The sequence below is a fragment of the Excalfactoria chinensis genome, chromosome 4 (genome assembly GCF_039878825.1).
Source record: "Excalfactoria chinensis isolate bCotChi1 chromosome 4, bCotChi1.hap2, whole genome shotgun sequence".
Taxonomy (NCBI): Eukaryota; Metazoa; Chordata; class Aves; order Galliformes; family Phasianidae; genus Excalfactoria; species Excalfactoria chinensis.
In genome coordinates, this window is record NC_092828.1 from 16,996,013 (window position 1) to 17,013,663 (window position 17,651).

At 40.3% G+C, this 17,651-nt stretch overlaps 1 protein-coding gene across 2 annotated transcripts; it reads left to right on the forward strand.

Annotated features, from left to right (window-relative positions):
* The first annotated feature begins 47 nt into the window (after positions 1-47).
* PI4K2B (phosphatidylinositol 4-kinase type 2 beta) lies at positions 48-17,624 on the forward strand. Of its 2 annotated transcripts, XM_072334900.1 has the most exons (11): positions 48-203; positions 1,135-1,292; positions 5,026-5,183; positions 8,856-9,056; positions 9,646-9,777; positions 11,225-11,378; positions 12,283-12,350; positions 12,596-12,695; positions 13,859-13,992; positions 14,735-14,794; positions 15,940-17,624. In XM_072334900.1, the coding sequence occupies exons 3-11, from the start codon at positions 5,049-5,051 to the stop codon at positions 16,111-16,113; spliced, it is 1,158 nt and encodes a 385-aa protein (XP_072191001.1). In that variant the 5' UTR covers positions 48-203; positions 1,135-1,292; positions 5,026-5,048; the 3' UTR covers positions 16,114-17,624. The 2 variants fall into 2 exon arrangements, with proteins under 2 accessions (XP_072191001.1, XP_072191000.1); XM_072334899.1 differs by lacking the exons at positions 48-203; positions 1,135-1,292 and adding an exon at positions 2,292-2,656.
* Positions 17,625-17,651: the final 27 nt, after the last annotated feature.

The following is a 17,651-nucleotide window of genomic DNA, read 5'->3' on the forward strand; positions in this document are numbered from 1 at the left end:
CCCGCAGTCCCGCCCGCCCGCCCGCACGGAGGCTGCGCGCGGCCTCTGCCCGCCGCCGGGAGGGGCAGGGTGCGCTCCGCAGGGCGGGCGGCAGCGCGGAGTCTGCACGGAGCTCTGCTACAGGAGCCGTGAGCTGAGCGAGAGCAGGAGCGTGGAGCACGCGGTGCCCCTCATCCCTGCTTAGTCCTAACCAGCCACGCCTGGTCAGTTTTGGTTCTGAGATCTTATCCGGTCTTTCTCTCTCTCAGTTTTAAGCTCCGATGGTTGAATAACCTGAGAACGGTACGCAGTGGCCGGCTCGTTGCATGGGTGTCACTGGCCTGATAGGATCTGACGGCTGATTTGGCAGAGCGGTCCTGCGCACCGGTGAGATCTGTGTGCGCAGACCGCAGTTAACCCAGTTTTTCACCGTTTTGAGCATAATGGAGCTTGGCAACTTGCTGCCTCTGGGCATCCCATTGCTGCCGCTCGGAAACGCGGAGCCGCTCCGCTCCTTACTTCGGTGCATCACGAGAGGGCGCTCAGGGAGAGCTGAAAGCGCGGCCTGCTGGGCGAGATCACTGCTCTGCTGTTGGTCCCGCGTTTGGGGGCAGAGTGTGGGTGGGAGTGGGACTAAGGAGGTTGAAAGACTGAGGGAACTGGGCTTGTTTAGCATGGAGAAAACTCTGGGGGAACCTCACTGTGGCCTTCCAGTACTTGAAGAGAACACATAAATGGGGGTGAACTGTTGTTTAGAGGGTCAGATAGTGATAGGACGAGGGGGAATGGCTTTAAACTGAGACAGGAGAGGTTTAGATTAGAGATTAGGAAGGTTTTCACACGGGGTGGTGACACACTGGAACAGGTTGCCCAAGGACGTTGTGGATGCCCCATCCCTGGAGGCATTCAGGGCCAGGATGTGGTTCTGGGCAGCCTGGTGTGGTGGTTGGTGACCCTGCACGTAGCAGGGGGGTGAAACTAGATGAGCATTGTGGTTCTTTTAAACCCAGACCATTCTGTGATTCTGCAGTCAGACTTATTTGTGTACTTTTGTAACTTCAGACCATGTAGCTAATGGAGAGCATTAGCTACTTGGAATTAAAATTAATCATTTGCTAGTAACTGTTCTGTGATGTGTGTTTTGTTTAATTACAGGCTGAACCACTTAAAGACCGAGGCAATGTGAAGGCTTCCGGGGATCAAACCAGGAGCAAACTACACTTCTTACAGCAGAACACCAAAAGAAAGAGCTGATGGCGATCACACACACCACAGCTCATGTGAACGGCTCCCTGAGGCAGAACAAACAGCTTGTGAGTTTCTTGTTTTACTTTTCCAGAACAATTCATGTTCAAATCCCTTAGAAGCCCAGGGATGAAATGCTTAGCAGTGCTTTCAGCTCACTCCCAACTGGTGCAGCTAAAGGGAAAGGCACCCAGTGATCTGCTGGGCAAAACGTGAGCCTTCTCCCCTTGAATTCTGCCTTGTGTTCTTGCTTCAGATAGCAGCAAATTGGTGTCATTGTACTGAAAATGACATCCTCTGCTATAGCCTCCCTATGCCTGTTGGCATGAAAGCCTATTCATTTGGAGTCACAATTGTTTGTTTGCTTTTTATTAGAAGGAATGGGATCAGAAATGCGCTGTGAGTGGATTTGATCCGATGGGGCAGATATCGGTAGTTACATAAGCGAATGGCACTGGGTTCCAAAGTCCACCGCGGAGAGGTAACCTGAGACAAAGCAAACATACTGCTGTTTTATTTTGCTAGAAACCAAGCAAAGTCATTTAGTTTCCATGATGCAGGCAGTGTACATAATGAGTCATTGTGGTGGGAATCATTATGAGAGCAATGAATAATGAAGAGGTGCTGTTACTGTGTGAGCTGAGAACTGACCCTCTCCCAGCACAATCCAGAACCTCAGTTCTGTACAGGAGCTCCGTGTGTGTCTTTTCTCCTGTATTTCACCGAGGCCTCTGAGCTCTGTGCCAACAGAACCTGTCTCCAGATGGAGACGTGTGGGAGGATGCATCCTAGTCATGGTGCGATGCGTTGGGCTTTGGTTGTGTTTCCCTTATTTCTGTGGGAACATGGAAGTGGAATAGATTCGCACTGATTTTTGTTTGCTGTTTTCCTGCTTGCTTTTGGAAATAACCGTGTGCTGCGTAGAACGTTTCATAGAGTGCAGGGAGGGCGGGAAGCGGGAATGTGGCAACGAGACAAACCAGCCTCAGGCGCGGCGCCGGGAACGCGGCTCCTTTAAGGCAGGTAGCCGCGTAGGGTGGGCCGCCGGCACTCGGCGCATGCGCAGAGCCGTGACGGACCCGCCGCCGTAGCGCTGGCACCGAGCGCGCCATGGGCTGCGCTGGGGGCGCCTGACTCCGCGTCGGCCCGGCGGTGCCTCCTCGCCCCGCGCGGGGCTCCCGGCCGCCTATGGAGTCGGGTTCTGAGGAGCCCGACGAGCAGCTGCTGCTCCTGTCGGAGCCGGCGCTTCAGGCGGGGCCGTCCGCGGGGAGGGCCGCCCCCGGCGGGGCCGTGAGGCTGTGCGGGGAGCCGGGGCTGGAGGAGGAAGAGGAGGGTGAGGAGGACTCGGGACCCGAGGGGGATGGAGAGGAAGAGCCTCTCCTACGGGCGTCGGGCCGCGCCGCCCGGGATAAGGAGCCCCGCGTCGGCGCAGGTACGGCCGCGGCCGCAGGGCTGGCGCGAGGGGGGCGGCGCGGGGCGCCCGGTGTGCCCGCAGGGATGGCCCGGGACCGAGGGTGGGCCGGACCTGCGGGGCCGAGGTGCGCGCGGCTCGCCGTGCCCGCTTGCTTTCGCCGGCCGCCCGTTCCGCGGGGAGCGACGGCGGACGGTGCCGGGCGGCGCGGGTCGTGCGGGCCGCCCCAGTTCGTGCCATCTCCGAGGGCGTGCCCGCTGCTGCTGAGCCTCGTCCTTGCCGGGCGGTTCTGCTGAGCCTTTCTTTGGGTTCGGCGCTTTTCGCAGTAAAAGTTCTGGCTGCGCCCGGCTGCGGGCTGCCCTGTGCTGGGGCTGCCGCTGCTTCTTCAGGCTTACGGTCTTTTTCGTACGACTTCGAAAGCTGATGTACGTTAAGAGATTTGCTTTTCTGAGTGGCGTTTGCCGATGGAAATCCCCGGATTTGTGTCACCAGTCAGTGCGTGCTGGTGTAATTATACTTCTTGCCCGAGATGGCTTTAAAACAGCCTTTGAAAAAGGCTTCTTTTTTTTTTTCCTTTTCTTTCTTTAAGCTTGAAAGAAGTTCCTCTTGCAGGAATAGTTGATTTTACAGACAAACAGCAGACCCACCAATTTGATCCAGACAGGCTGTGGGTGACTCTTCTGAAGCAGCCATAGGGAGCTGTCCTGGCATACTGTCTTTGACCATAAGAAAAAAATGTGGTCTTGTTTGTTTTTTAACCAGTAGCCTTCAGAATGGACCAGGTGTGTGATGTGAGGATGCTGATAGGATGTTAGGGTTCTTCTGCTTTATTCCCATAGAGATTGAATGTACTGAGATGGTGCTTTTAGCAAAGCGTCATCCTTAATGTTTCTGAGAGGAGATTGGAGCCCCGAGTCTTGTTCTGCTGGGCAGTAGGAGACGTGAATGCAGAGATTTCTTTGATGCCTCCCCTGAGATTATGTAAGAAAACTTAAGAATTCATCAAGGCCCCCCCATTAATGTTAGCATTAAAACTGGAGAAGGCTTAGCTTAAAGGAGTCAGAGTGCTACACTTACACACAGAATGCACTGCTTTGTGACTGCTAACTTGATGGAAGAACAAGTAGAGGTGTGTGCATAGTTGATGGCGCTCCTGTCCTTGGTGGGGCAGTCCGTTGTTTAAGGCTGTGAAGCTGCTGTGCTTGGACCTTGTGCTACTTCATTTGGAAAACGTTGACTGTGTGGCTGAACCCTGATCTCCTGAATGGGAACTTCTCAGAAGAACAGTTCTTAGAGCAGCTGCAAGAAAAACCTTGAGCAGCTGTAACTACATTCAGAGACTGTACTGAAAATAAGCTCCCGTGTGTTAGGTTTTCACAGAAGAAACCAACTTGAAAAGCCCTGCAGTGTTCAACAGATGCTAGTTACAGGTTGTTGTTTTTTTCCATGTAGAAGCTGTTGAGAAACTGAAAGGAGACTTCCTGCAACTGCTTCTGTCCTTGTTTGCATCCTGTGTGTTCTTGTACACCCACATCGCTGCGGTAACAGAAGGTTTTCTAGTAGCAGCCATGAATAAACCCAATGTGTTTAAAAAATAAATCTCTTGAGCATACAGCATAGTGTATCTTTTAAATAAAACTGCAGGTCAGATGTACTCAGTTACATTCATGTTAGGGAGATGTGATCAAGGAATATATTCCTAAAGGCAGTAAGGATTCTTAAGGGTTTAGGCTCTGAACAACTGTTCAGCTGCTTTTTTACTGTTGTTTATTGAACTGATCTGTCGGTCAAGGTGTGAAGAATTTCTACAAGAGGTTTGCAGTGCTTTAGTGTTGAATGCTGATGGCGTGCTGTACTTGGTTGAGGTGTAGAGCTGAGAAGTAGCATCAGCGTGTAAGACTGAGTTGTGAGCAACGTGACTGTATCATAGGAACAGGTAATGAATGTGCTAGCCAAGCTGTTAGTAGAATAATGTGGTACCATTTTAATACCTAGTGGCTGATGAGCAGTTTGCTCTCAGTTAGCTTTCTCTACTATGGGGGTGTGTACTAAGGGGATGTGTGAGTCTTCAATGTGCATGTGCATTTTTTTTAGCTTTTTTTTCTCCTTTAGGCTTTGTGACACTAATATTAAAAACAATCATTGTAAGCCATGAACATTTTGCAGTGTTAGTCCCAGAGTAGTTGTAGGTTTGGATGTTTTACTTTAAATACATTTTGTTAGGTGTGAGTATATCAGTGTGCAAAGTTGCACTGATTTGACAGAGCAGATTTTCCTGCTTGCTGGTAAGTAGGCATTGTCAGGGAGAATTATTCACTTTTCTACGTATTTACTTATGCTTTTATTTTTAGTACAAATGGTGCTTGTTTGCTTATCTTCTTATTTTTCAGGACATACAGGACACTCTGTTGATATGAATACATTTGTAGATGATCCAGAATTTGCAGAAATCATTGTGAGAGCAGAGCAAGCTATAGAGTGTGGAGTTCTGCCGGAAAGAATCTCTCAAGGATCCAGTGGGAGTTACTTTGTGAAGGACTGCAAGGGGGTGAGCGCAGTGTTTCAAATGCAGACTCTCTAACAATAGCTGGTTTAAAATGAGAATTTCTAATTCTGTTTAAAACCCTGTAAGTACGCCAAAATCTAAGCAGCACAAGTAAGTATTTAGATTTCTAATGTCTTGCAGCATAAGTGAAGTCCCACTAACTTGTTTCTTTTTGGCAATTTTAGCATGTTTTGAATATTCTGCACCAATTAAGTATGGAGGAAATAAAAGGATCTCTTTGAGAACAGCTCAGGGAGTCTTTTGTGCAGAATCTACCATTCTGTGCTTTGTATGTTTAAACTGATTTCCCTTAGAGAACTCAGCTTCTGGTTTAGTACTGTTCAGTGTTCTTTAGCAAGCCGTTTTATTATTTTTTTCTTTCCTTTGTTTACTGTGTTTTATCTATGATGGTTTGGTCTATGTGCTCCTATGGACAGGCAAGGAGAGTGATACAACCAAATGACTTTTTTGCTTATACTCATCTACTGAATCTTAACGTGGTAGTTTTAGTTTGCTTTTCTTTTAAAAGTTCATTTTACCACTAACAGAAGGGCAACTAAAATAGGTGATCAACAGAGATGTCTTGAGTTTATTGTGAAAGAGAGAACGTAGTTACAGCTTGCTTGAAAAGTAGCGCTGGGTTAGCATGTTTATTCGAGGAGACTTTAGGCGTAGTTCCTCGTTTTCTTTAAATCAGGAACACTTTGCTTGTGGACCTGTTCCAAACAACAGACTCCAGAACATTTTTAGCAAGTATTGAACAGATCATTCCCCAGAGCTTTTGAGTTGTTATATGGGATTTTATCTTAAGCTCAGTCAGCAGTCTTTAATCGTAGGTAGGTGCAGGTATTTGCTAGTTCTGAAGATACCCTTTGAGTTGGGCTTGGTAACTGTAACGCATTTTTTGAAGAGATTCTGTAGAAGTAAGGATCATATCTTTCCTGATATGAAGTAGGAAACAAATCTGAGTAACCAAATGCTGGTTTAACTCAGTACTTCTTAAAAACAGACAAACAAAAAACAACAACAAAGTGTTGTGCTAAAAATGCTTTAAAATGTTTAAGTGTTTAGAGTTCTTTTCCTAGCGCTGTGCAATCAAAGTGTCTTATTCTTACAAAGTTAGAGCTTAATTTGTGATCTTATTAAAAAGCTTTGTTTTGCCCATAGTGCTACTCCCATTTGTTGAATGGATTTCACACTTTATTTGACAGAGTATTGCATCATCCTGCTGCAGTGCAGCTTTGTGACTTGCTTTCTCCTCCCTGTGTTGGGAAAGACTTTATTAAATGACATTCTTAGCATTCTAACTGGTTGGCTTCTGGATTATTTTCTCATGCTAATATCGACTTATAGCTAAGATGACTTGTTACCATTAGGTTGTTTTAATCATTGATTTGATTCTCCCAGAAATACAAACGTATCACCTGTGTGTGTTTTATTGGTGTAGTTGTTTACTGATACAAAGCAGTTCAGTACTTCAGTGTTCTTGATGAAGTGATGAATATTTCTTTGTTTACCTACACATTGTGTAACCAAGGAAGAAAAAGAGTCTATTTGCTTCAAGCACAGACTCTTCTGCAAGGTGTTTTTGCTATTGCCTAATGGTCATGACATTGCAGCCAGTCTAGGAATTAATTTTGACTGGCCTTCCAGGTTGTCTACATGTTTGAACCTTCTGGTTCTACTCAACATGGGTGGCTCTGCAAACTTTATCAATGTTTGAACTATTAGGAGGACTTGAAAATTGGATCTTGACTCGATATTGTAGCACAGGAAGGTTCGGGCAAGTAATAGAATGAGCTGAGCTCCTTTTAAAAATGCTCAGTTTGTGGAAAGTACTGCCTAAAATGTGACTCAGAAGGGGGTAATTAATGGCTCGGCATATAAATGTAGTACACCATTGCACTTCTGGGAAATGAAAAGCTTGTAATTCTGCTTTGAGGAGGTAGATGCATGTGATTCAGCAGGACTAACAGTAACTTCTAAGAGTTTTAGCGTTGTGATATTGACGAAGTAGCATACCAAGAAAATTCAGTTTCCAAAAGGCTTCTTTTCTCTGTTGTTGCTTTAGAAGGCCAATTCTTAATGTGTTCTGTGCAGAGAACATAGTTTTGCATCCCAGACTTTCATGTTACAGAGAATGTTTGTTATAACCATAAAGACCTTTTGTGTAGGTCTAAATAGAATCGTAAATGCAATGTGCAGTTGCACAGAACTTGCTCATGATTTGAGTATAACCGTCGGAATTATAGATAATAGCGTGCTGAAGACAGAAAAGAACTTTTGCCACTTTGCATCCTATTCCTGTTGATAGTAAACTTGTAGAATGAGTGCAGATAGTGATGCTTTAACTTATTTCTTCTGGTAGTTGATGGGAGTGAGTCAAAGTGGACAGATAAGACAGGTGTTACTACTAAAATCTAGTGTGTTGTGTATTGTATTTCCAAATTTAACGGAGTAAGTTGACAGGAGTTAGTCTTATCCAAAGCAAGACTGAAAGCAGCTGAAAATTCTGTGGGTCATGAGAGAAGGAATAAAAATACTGCATTTCTGCAGTATTTTACTTGACCTATACAAGAGTCGTTACCTGGACCTTGTATGTTAGGCCGAATTTTATCACAGACAATGGGAAGGGTATATAATTTAGTGTAACAAAAATCTTGCAGTTTGAGGTTAACAAATACAGAATCCTGTTGTAGGAGGCACCTTAAGAAATTATCTCTTTAATGCCGATGTTGTAGAGCAGGATTGTCTTAAAGGATTTGTCACGCTCCTGTGACTAACCTGTTCTTAGCAGCATCCTGTTTTGGAAACTACGCGGCCCAGAAATTTGTTCTGGTCTTAAGCCTACTCTTAAGGCTTAAGAGTTTTTCTTCTTACTTCTTACCTGCTGGGATTTAAGCCTGTCATTTCTTGGTTGGTTAACACTAAATCTGTTGTTCCCTGTTTCTTTATAGCAACTTATTTAGTTGATTTTGTGCCCCATTTTTTTTCTTCTTTAGGCTAAACAATCCATGGTCATACCATCCGGGATCTGTGAATGATGGAGGACTCGTTACTTTTTTGCATAATCTCATTTTTTTTCCAAATTTCTCTAGTTCCTGCATGGATTTCTGGAAGCACAATGTCAAAAAATAGAATCGTACTTTCAGTAATTTTAAGCTTTGGTACTATTAAGTGTGTCAGTATAAACTGCTGCTGTCAGCTTTGTGTCAAAGAATCTACAGTGGTAGTGATGCCATTCATTGGAACTGCCAAGTGCAAGTTTCCATGCATTCCAATTGTAAGTGATAAAATAGATACAAAAGATAAAATGTAATACTTGATTATCAGCATTCTGTATATCTTTTCCTTTCTGGGAACCGTTGTGTCTCTAACTGGTAGGCTGAAAGTGCTAATTGAAGTTACTTTTAAAACTACTTGTATTCTCAAAATATTCTTTCATTTTGTAGAAGTAGAGAAGTGTTGGCTGGTTTTGATTTACTGTTACAAAGAGGTTATTTGTGTTACTTCTAGAAAAGTATTTGATAATGCATCTGTTTCAAATGCATTTTGTTAGATCTAGATTTATTATATTTTTTAAAAAGGGAAATTGTATAAAGCATTAGGGCAAGTATTGCTGTATCTTTTGCAACTCAAAATATCCATGGTTTAATTGTATATTCTTTATCCTAGAAAACTATTGGAGTGTTCAAGCCAAAATCTGAAGAGCCTTATGGACATCTAAATCCCAAATGGACCAAATATTTTCACAAGATATGTTGTCCTTGCTGCTTTGGCAGAGGCTGCCTTGTTCCAAATCAGGGTTATCTCTCTGAAGCTGGTGCCTACCTTGTAGATGACAAGCTGGGGCTAGGAGTTGTACCCAAAACGAAGGTAAAAGCTAGAAATGCGTGAATTATCAAATGCGAGAAGTACAGAGTTACTGAGATGTCAGGATCTGGGCTGTGGTTGTGCCCGCTTTAGCTCTAAATCATTTGTAAACTGTATCAAGTCTTAGTGCCTGGTGGTGTAGTGTAGAAACAGTCACTTTCTGGCTCATTGTTTTAAAGGATGAGTTTGAGAGCTGAATTCAATCTTTGGTATGTTCTCCATTTAAAATAATAATAATAATAATAATAATAAAAATATTTAACCACTTTAGTGTTTATTATTTTCTGCTATTTTTCTGCATTCTACTTTAGCAAGAAGCATAAGAATTGCAAATTCGGATATATTCTATATAGCAGCATGTAAATATTCCAGTTTGCAGGTATTTCATGTCTCTCTGAGATATGTGAGATAACAAATATTCATGCTTTTCTTATTTTATTTATTTACTTATTTGTTTTCTACTGGAGTTGCCTGATGCTTCATTTTTGCACTCTTGGCAATGGATCTTAAAACTTGCTGTAAATCGATAAATAAAATGATGCAGAATGGAGTTGTGCTTTTAACATTTTTAATGATGTTTTCTTGCTTGAAGGTTGTCTGGCTTGTCAGTGAGACCTTTAATTACAGTGCAATAGATCGTGCAAAGTCAAGAGGAAAAAAATACGCTTTAGAGAAAGTGCCAAAAGTTGCTAAAAAATTTAATCGAATTGGACTACCTCCTAAGGTAAGGCTGGAGAGAAGATCAATGCATTTCCTTACTGTGGGACAAGAACTTTAGTAATAAAAATGTTACAGATGACTTTAGCAGAAGAAAGAACAGAAAAATAGTGTTGTTTATTTACAGGTCAGCTCTGAGCGGTGGAAGGTTGATTAAATATAATTGTTTTTAAGCAAAACCTGACCATTCTGTTGCATCTTTCATTCTCTTAAACTACACTTAAAATCTGGCCACTTTTCAGTTTGCAGCTTAGCTTTCTACTGGAAGAAAATCATTAAAATTGTGCACTTCTTTCTGTTTTTCTCCTTTTCTTAACTAGTTGTATTCCCTTCATTGCTTGCTGTTGTTTGTCTGATGATTGCATCTCCCTTGCTGTTCTTCTAGTTCTTTCAGATTTCCTAAATCCTTCTCCCTTGTATTTCTTTTTTTTCTCTTTTTAGGTATCTCACTGTCATGTTCCTACCTTCTTGTGTGCAGTATTCCTCTGACTACAGCTTCACAGCTTTTTTGTTGTAACCCCAGAATCTCACCACAGTATTCTAGTCTTACACTTTTAAAACACAGCTTTAGTATTCTGCTTCTCAGTTCCAGCAATTTAGTTTGATACAACATATGTTATGAAAGCTTGTATCACATATTACACTGTGTTATTATGCACATTTAAAGTTCATCTGTATCTCAATGTGTTTGCATCTATATTCATTTTAATTCTCAAGTATAATCCCTCTTTTGAATTCTAAACTTGAATAACTTTTCTGTTGCCCACACATACGGAGCCTTTTTGTCTGTGCTTTCCTTCCTTGGAATCTTTTGGGAAATGCATTTCAGTCATAGTATCATAGTATCATGCGAGTTGGAAGGGACCTTAGAGATCATTGAGTCCAACTCCCGGGTTTCAAGCCCCTGTGTAGCAAAGTGGCACTTCTACCCCTGCGCCACAGGGGGGATTCGAACCTGGGCCCTCTGGTGCCGCAAGCAGCAGCCTATACCACTGCGCCACTGATTTTCATGCAAAAAGTGTCTTGAACAGATGACCAGAGCTGCTGGTCTCACTGGTGAAACAAACAAGCTTTTCAGACAGGAAGACTTTTTTTTTCTGCTGTAATTTTTGGTGAGTTTTTCTATGAACTGATGAACCAAGTATTTCCAATGGAAATAGATGTTATTTCTTCATATCCAATATTGCTCATAGCAAAAAGTTTGTTTGTGCTAGTCTGTCTGCCTACTTTTAGTTCCTGGTAAATTCAGTGTGGGCTTCAACACTCAAAAATCAGACCAAGACCAAAAATCTGAATGATGTGAGACTTTTTAGAATTTTTGTAGCATTAGGAGGAGCTACTTAGTCTTGTTTTTATATTTACTGTCTTTTGCTGGGTGGTTCTCTGTATTGCTTTCAGTGTTCTGAACTTTGAAAGGATGCCTGTATTTGTCATATGGTTTCTTGATGTTTCAGGTTGGCTCCTTCCAGCTGTTTGTTGAAGGATATAAGGAAGCTGACTACTGGCTCAGGAAGTTTGAAACTGATCCTTTACCTGAGAACACAAGGAAGGAATTTCAGTCACAGTTTGAAAGATTGGTTATCTTAGATTATGTCATCAGAAATACAGGTATCTCGTAGTGTCCTGAAATATCAATTAACTTGAGAGCAAATTGGTAAATAACTGACTGAAAGTTGTTAGTGAAAGCTTTAATGCATTCCAGGTGTTTTACTCACTAGTGAAAGCCAGAACGGTGCATTTTAAAGGTTTTAAGAAATGTTTGAATCTAGATATATTCGTCAAATATTAGAAAATTACAGAATCTGACCAATTTTTATTGGCAGTTACTTGATATTTTTAAATGATTTGAGAATTTGAAATAAAGTGTTTGTATCTTAGCTGAGTTGATAGGCGACTAATGGTCTCTAATGCAAAATTAGAAGGAAGGACGGTGCGGTTATGGGAAGCATAAAAGCAACTACAGCTGCCATTCCCTTTATGCTGACCTAGGAACTGGTAACAGCACAGTTTCACATGGGTGCAAAATACTTGGTATTGCTGGTGACCAGGCACTGAACAGGAAACTGAAATGGTTGTTCTCCTGTGTTCCTTTTTCTCAACCTCCGAGTGAAAGATTTTTGACTTTTTCTAAGTGATTTGGTTCCTGTAGAATGCAAAGGCAGCTTTATCTAAATGCTTCCTTTGCTGCTTCACCTGAGGTGGGCATCTTTACTACGTTCTGTAGGAGTGCCAGGGCCTGAAGATACTTTTTTCTTGATGTTTTCTTGTATATTCAGTCAGTAAAGCAGTAGTATACATGGCTTTAAATGTGTTTGGTAAATATTTGGTCTTTCCAATAAATCAGTTATCTTAAAAGTTTCATAAAAGTTGTTTTGATTGGGGAAAAGAACTGAATGGTTTTGCCTGACATCTTTGGTAAATGCTCCACTTACAGTATTACTTTCTGTATAGTTTTGGTTGATTCTTTCTATGATGTCTTCTGACATGCAGTTTTTTTTTTCTTTGTTTAAAGACAGAGGTAATGATAACTGGTTAGTCAGGTATGAAAAGCAAGATGATGGACTTAATCTGTCGGATAAGGTAAGAAAATATTCTGCAGATGTTCTGATTCTTACAGCCATTTCCGTGCTCTGCTTAAGTTGTGGGAAGAGCACCTTTGAAATGGTGCTAGCTCTAAGGATTGTATGAGCTGCAGTTTCTTTGATAGTCCTTCATGAAATTTAAATTTAATTAGTGAAGCTAAAACCCATATTTAGTAATTTCATGTATGTTATGTTTTTGTAAGCACATGCGTGTTGCTAAACTTCCAAATATTCCTCCCATAGGATATCCAGTGGACTGTAGCTGAAGAATCTACTATTAAAATTGCTGCAATTGACAATGGTTTAGCGTTTCCCTTTAAGCATCCTGATGAGTGGAGGGCGTGTATGTATTGTATTATTCAATCTTCTAACTTCGGGACATGTGATTTCTAAATAAGCATTTGCAGTTGGGGTGATAATAAAGTAGAAACCATCAAGCTAACACCACGTTCTTCTTTTTTTGCAGTAGTGTTTGTGGTTAGTCCTTCCCTTTTTTTTTTAAATTTAGGACAGTATTAATACAGAGATAATTCACAAAGAACGATTCTTGTGTTTTTTCTAATTAATGTTATAGAAAGTGATTTGAGTGCAAGGACATGCAAACTTTCACAACAGGGTACTGTTGTGAATAAGTAGCCAGCCTATGTATTGTTATTCCTTGTTTTCAACTTTAGTGTATTTTCTATGATTTAATATTATGTCCAAGAAGATAAAAAAATCACATTCCTAATAAATCTGAATTGCTTCTGAAAATCTCTCTGACTACTTACAGTTTTAGAGGGAAGTGCCTGGAAAGGCTTAATCATGTCTGTGAACTATTTGTCAATTGGGTAATCGTTACAGTTAAGTGTGAGCTAGTTAATGAAAGGCTATTTAATTACCTGCTTATAGTTCTGTGTACTCCCAAACATCTTGATATTTGAAAGCTACTGTCGCAGGTATCCCAGCTGTAGGCAGTTGTGCAGCTGTACTGGGGATGTGGCAATGAACCCTCCTCTTGAGGTAGGAGGAGACACGCAATGTTAGTCTTCATTTAATAGCTATGTGAGAAGTCTGGAATATTTTCTCAAAGTACTTAGAAGAAAGCACATTGATGAAATTTTTGTATGTAAAAATAGTAGGCACTTCTTTGTTCTTTAGTGTGTATCAAGCATCTGAGAGATGTCTGTTTAATTGTAGCTGTTAGTTTATTCCAAAGGAAATTGAGCTACTACACAAAGAGTGAGCTGCTTTTGTTTACAGTATTTATTAATTCAACTAAATACTCAAAGTATTGGATTCTTAAAATATATTGTCACTGATGGAGGGGGGCGGGGGAGGGGGACATATTGCATAGCTGTTCTTGTAGTTGAAGCCAGATGAGGTAAAATGAGGTAACAGGCGGTGCTGTGGAAGTGCATGTTACTGATTACCTCCAGAAAGGAGCATGCTACTACAACAGTTGTAAGCACCTGAAAATTCAGTTTTTGCCTGTTGTTAACCTGAAAGTGGTTTTTCCAATGTTAGATCCCTTTCACTGGGCTTGGCTTCCTCAAGCACAAGTTCCCTTCTCTCAGGAGACTAGAGACTTGGTTCTTCCTCGCATCTCTGATATGAACTTTGTGCAGGATCTTTGTGAAGATCTTCATGAACTATTTAAGGTGAGAGGGATGCTTCTTTGCATTTGGCATTACTGATATACCTAACTGTGCCATTACAAGCACAAGGTAGCTTTTATTCTGGATTTTGTACTGATTTTCTACCAAATCATTATATGTGCATTTTTACAGGAAGCTTTATCACTGTTGTGACTAAGAGTAATCAGCTCATCTGACAACCTAATTACCTTTATATATAGTGAAGCTTCACATACCTGGTTAAGTCCAGTTAATTTTTATAAAACAAATCTCTGTAAATGCTCCACTGAACATAGCTCTGTAGTGTACGTACACTTTACTGAAGTAGCCCAATGAGTCTGGCACTAATAATTGCATCTTTGACTCAGTTACTTTCGAAGGGATTCTGGGTTTTCAAATTCCACATTTAATAAATCTGGAGGAGGAATTTTTTTGGCAGAGAAAAACTGAGGGTCCAGTGCTATAACGTTGTGATGGTGTTAAGGCTGCTACCAATGGGCTGAAGTGTTACTTATGGATGTGTTCTGCTTTTACCATGTGATGAATCATTTATTTTGACGTATCTAAATAGTTTGCGTTAAGTAGACTTCCTTGAGTCATTCTGTGACTACTTGAAGCTTCCTAAGTTTGTTTATTACAATGTTGATAGATGTGACCATGCATATTGTGAACTTGATTAATGTGCATACCAAATACACAGTTGATAACAAAGGGAGCATTGCTTATAATAACTTCACTCTTTTATGTTGTTTTTTTTTTAATAAAGACCGATAAAGGATTTGACAAGGCTACTTTTGAAAACCAAATGTCTGTCATGAGGGGGCAGGTAAGACTGCATTTTAATATTATTTAACTTGTCACAACTTCTCAGGTGTTTCTTTTTTGTATCAAGAAAAAAAACAAAGCTCCTATTCATACTTGAAAGTCTTTTCATCTGAGAAGACTAAATTTCTTTCTCTAATATAATTGAATTGTAATGAAGGCTTTTTTTCTTTTTTTTTTTTTTGTGGGGGAGGGGATATTATATGATACCTGTATATTCTTTGATAGATTAAACAAAACATTAGAAAATAGTCATAAAATTGGATGGAAATTTTGGTGGCTGGTCTAGTTTATGTTATTAAGATAAATACAAAATAAAGTTGTGTTTCTTTTAGAAGGTTAACTTCATGGAAATTCTGCTCAAAATAAAGAAATCGGGTAGTAGAATTTCTCCATCCCAGCAGGTGTCAGTACCAATGATTTGCAGAGTAATCCAGGCATTTTCAGATTAGAATTTCAGTGATAAATTTAATAAAAAAGATACAGGAACAATCTAATCTGCACAGCTGAGAGAGACCTGGACAGTGATGTCTGATCTCATTTGGCGCTAAAAAGGCAGAGCCTGGACCCTTTCTTCCAACTTTTTCTTTGAGGTAGATTTCAGCAGCATTTTTCTCTCTCTGCCCTTGGAAATACGTAATTACAGGAAATGTCATTTTTTTTCAAGCTTGGATGTAAGTCCAAGAGAGTTATTCATCAATGTTTGGAAATCCAGGAGCAAGGGATTCTGTTAGCATTGATTTTTGGAATTGCTTTTGATGTGAAACTAAAGCATGTTTGAAGGGGATTATAAGAGTGGGATAACCAGATTGATTATGGAAGATCGGTTTGCAGGATAACAGAAAAACCCACCACTCTGTAGATATGTTGTTAAACATGGAGAATGTAGTTGATGAAGAACCATCAAGAACAGTATATCTTGCATAGGAGGGTATTTCTGAGGCTTTAAATCTGAGGAACTGAAAATATTTAAGATCTCATAATGTTACCATGTAAGGTACTTACTTCTACTTGCAGTAGGTTCTTTGTTTAACTGAGTTTTGTGGAAGACTGCATTATCATATCAATGGAGTGATAGCTATATTTACAGTCCTGTTAACCACAATTTAACTTGTATGCCTGCACCTTACCTGCTTTCTTCTCTTTTAGATACTAAACCTTACTCAGGCATTAAAGGATGGAAAAAGCCCTATTCAGCTTGTTCAGATGCCACGTGTGATTGTGGAGCGAAGTAGCACTGGAAGTCAGGGCCGAATTGTTCATCTGAGTAATGCATTTACACAGACCTTTCATAGCAGGAAGCCTTTCTTTTCCTCCTGGTAGCAACAGAAATATGTGGGGAAGAGTAAGCTTCTCTAACTTTGATAAGCTACTTCTGTGTAAAGGCTCTGCAATAACGTACTTCTGCTGTATACCAAGAGCTCCAACTGCCATCACCTCAGAACTTAAATTCTAAAGACTTAAGAAATGTATTTTGAATGTAATAAGAGTTTACAATTTTTTGGTGTCAAAATCGTGAATTCATATGTCAGGGAATGAGAAGAACTTATCCATACTGTATTTTTATAGGCTAAATTAATGTATTCTGAATAAAACTAAAGGGAAAATGCACAGTTTGCGTATGCTGAGAAACTACTTTTGAATACAACAGAAATTCTTTTTGTTTAATATAAATGCGAGAAACTATGATCTATCAATTTCTTTTTATATGTTCTTAAAGAAAAAAAAAGTGGAATGTTTTATTTGATTGTGAAAATGCTTTTCCTTGGAATTTCTGCCTCATATTTTGAGCTGTTAATAGATTTTCATAGGCTATGTACTTGAAAAAAAAAGAGTCGTGCACTTAAGAAAATATAATAATAATTAAAAAATCCTTGACACACATGAAAGGGGGGGAAGGAAGGATAAGTTCCAAGTGGATTTTTTTGTTGTTATTGCACGTTGGGACCAAAACTAGTTAAATAGCTGTTAGTCGAATTACAGCAAAATTCATCCCCATGAAGTACGCACGGTTTCTACTGTGACAAAATGAACTGAGTGTACATTTCGGAGGGTGAAATTTACCTGTAGCTTTTAGAACTCCTGTACTGAAGTACATGCACAGATAAATGTGACATTTCTTTGTAGGTAGATGACAGCAAAAGAATTGCACAATGGTACAGGTTGGGTTTTTCCTTATAACTGTGTTAATTTGTAGTCACCAAAGTGGTTCTTCACTATTAATGACAGAAGCACTATTAATCACAAATCTAGTCTGCCTCCTGGATTTCTATCCAAACACACTGTTATTTTTTGACTGGAAAAAAAAGAACTTACTGTAATATATAGGGCACAGAGATTTGTAATTGGACCCTTAACGATGTCATGCTCATTTGCCAATCTTCATTTATTTTTAAGTTGTGTGACTTAAGACTTGATAGTCATGCTTCTAGATTTGTAGCTTATGTTATATGATAAATGTTTATTTTCGTAACTTTTTGGACAGTGAAAACTAGGAGTGGGAGAGAAACTGCTGCTTTTATGAAAGAAACTTTCAGTATTTTGTAATTCTAAGCAATATTGTTGAACTCAAATGCTTGTATTTTGTATAATTTTGGTTGTAAATATTATTGTAGCATGTCGGCAATTCACATGATTAACTGTTTAAGCCTTAAATGTTGAACAATAAAAGAAATACAGTGTGATAGAGTTCAAAATAAGACTGAAACGACCACCTTTATAAATTTTCTGTTATTTGTTTTTATCCGAGCAGTTTATTAAAATTTAAAGAAGGTATTTATGTACCAGACCTCCTACTGAAGATAAATAAATGTTCAAGTCTGAAATGCACAGGATTTTGGCTCCAGTACTGTGTTTGTCCT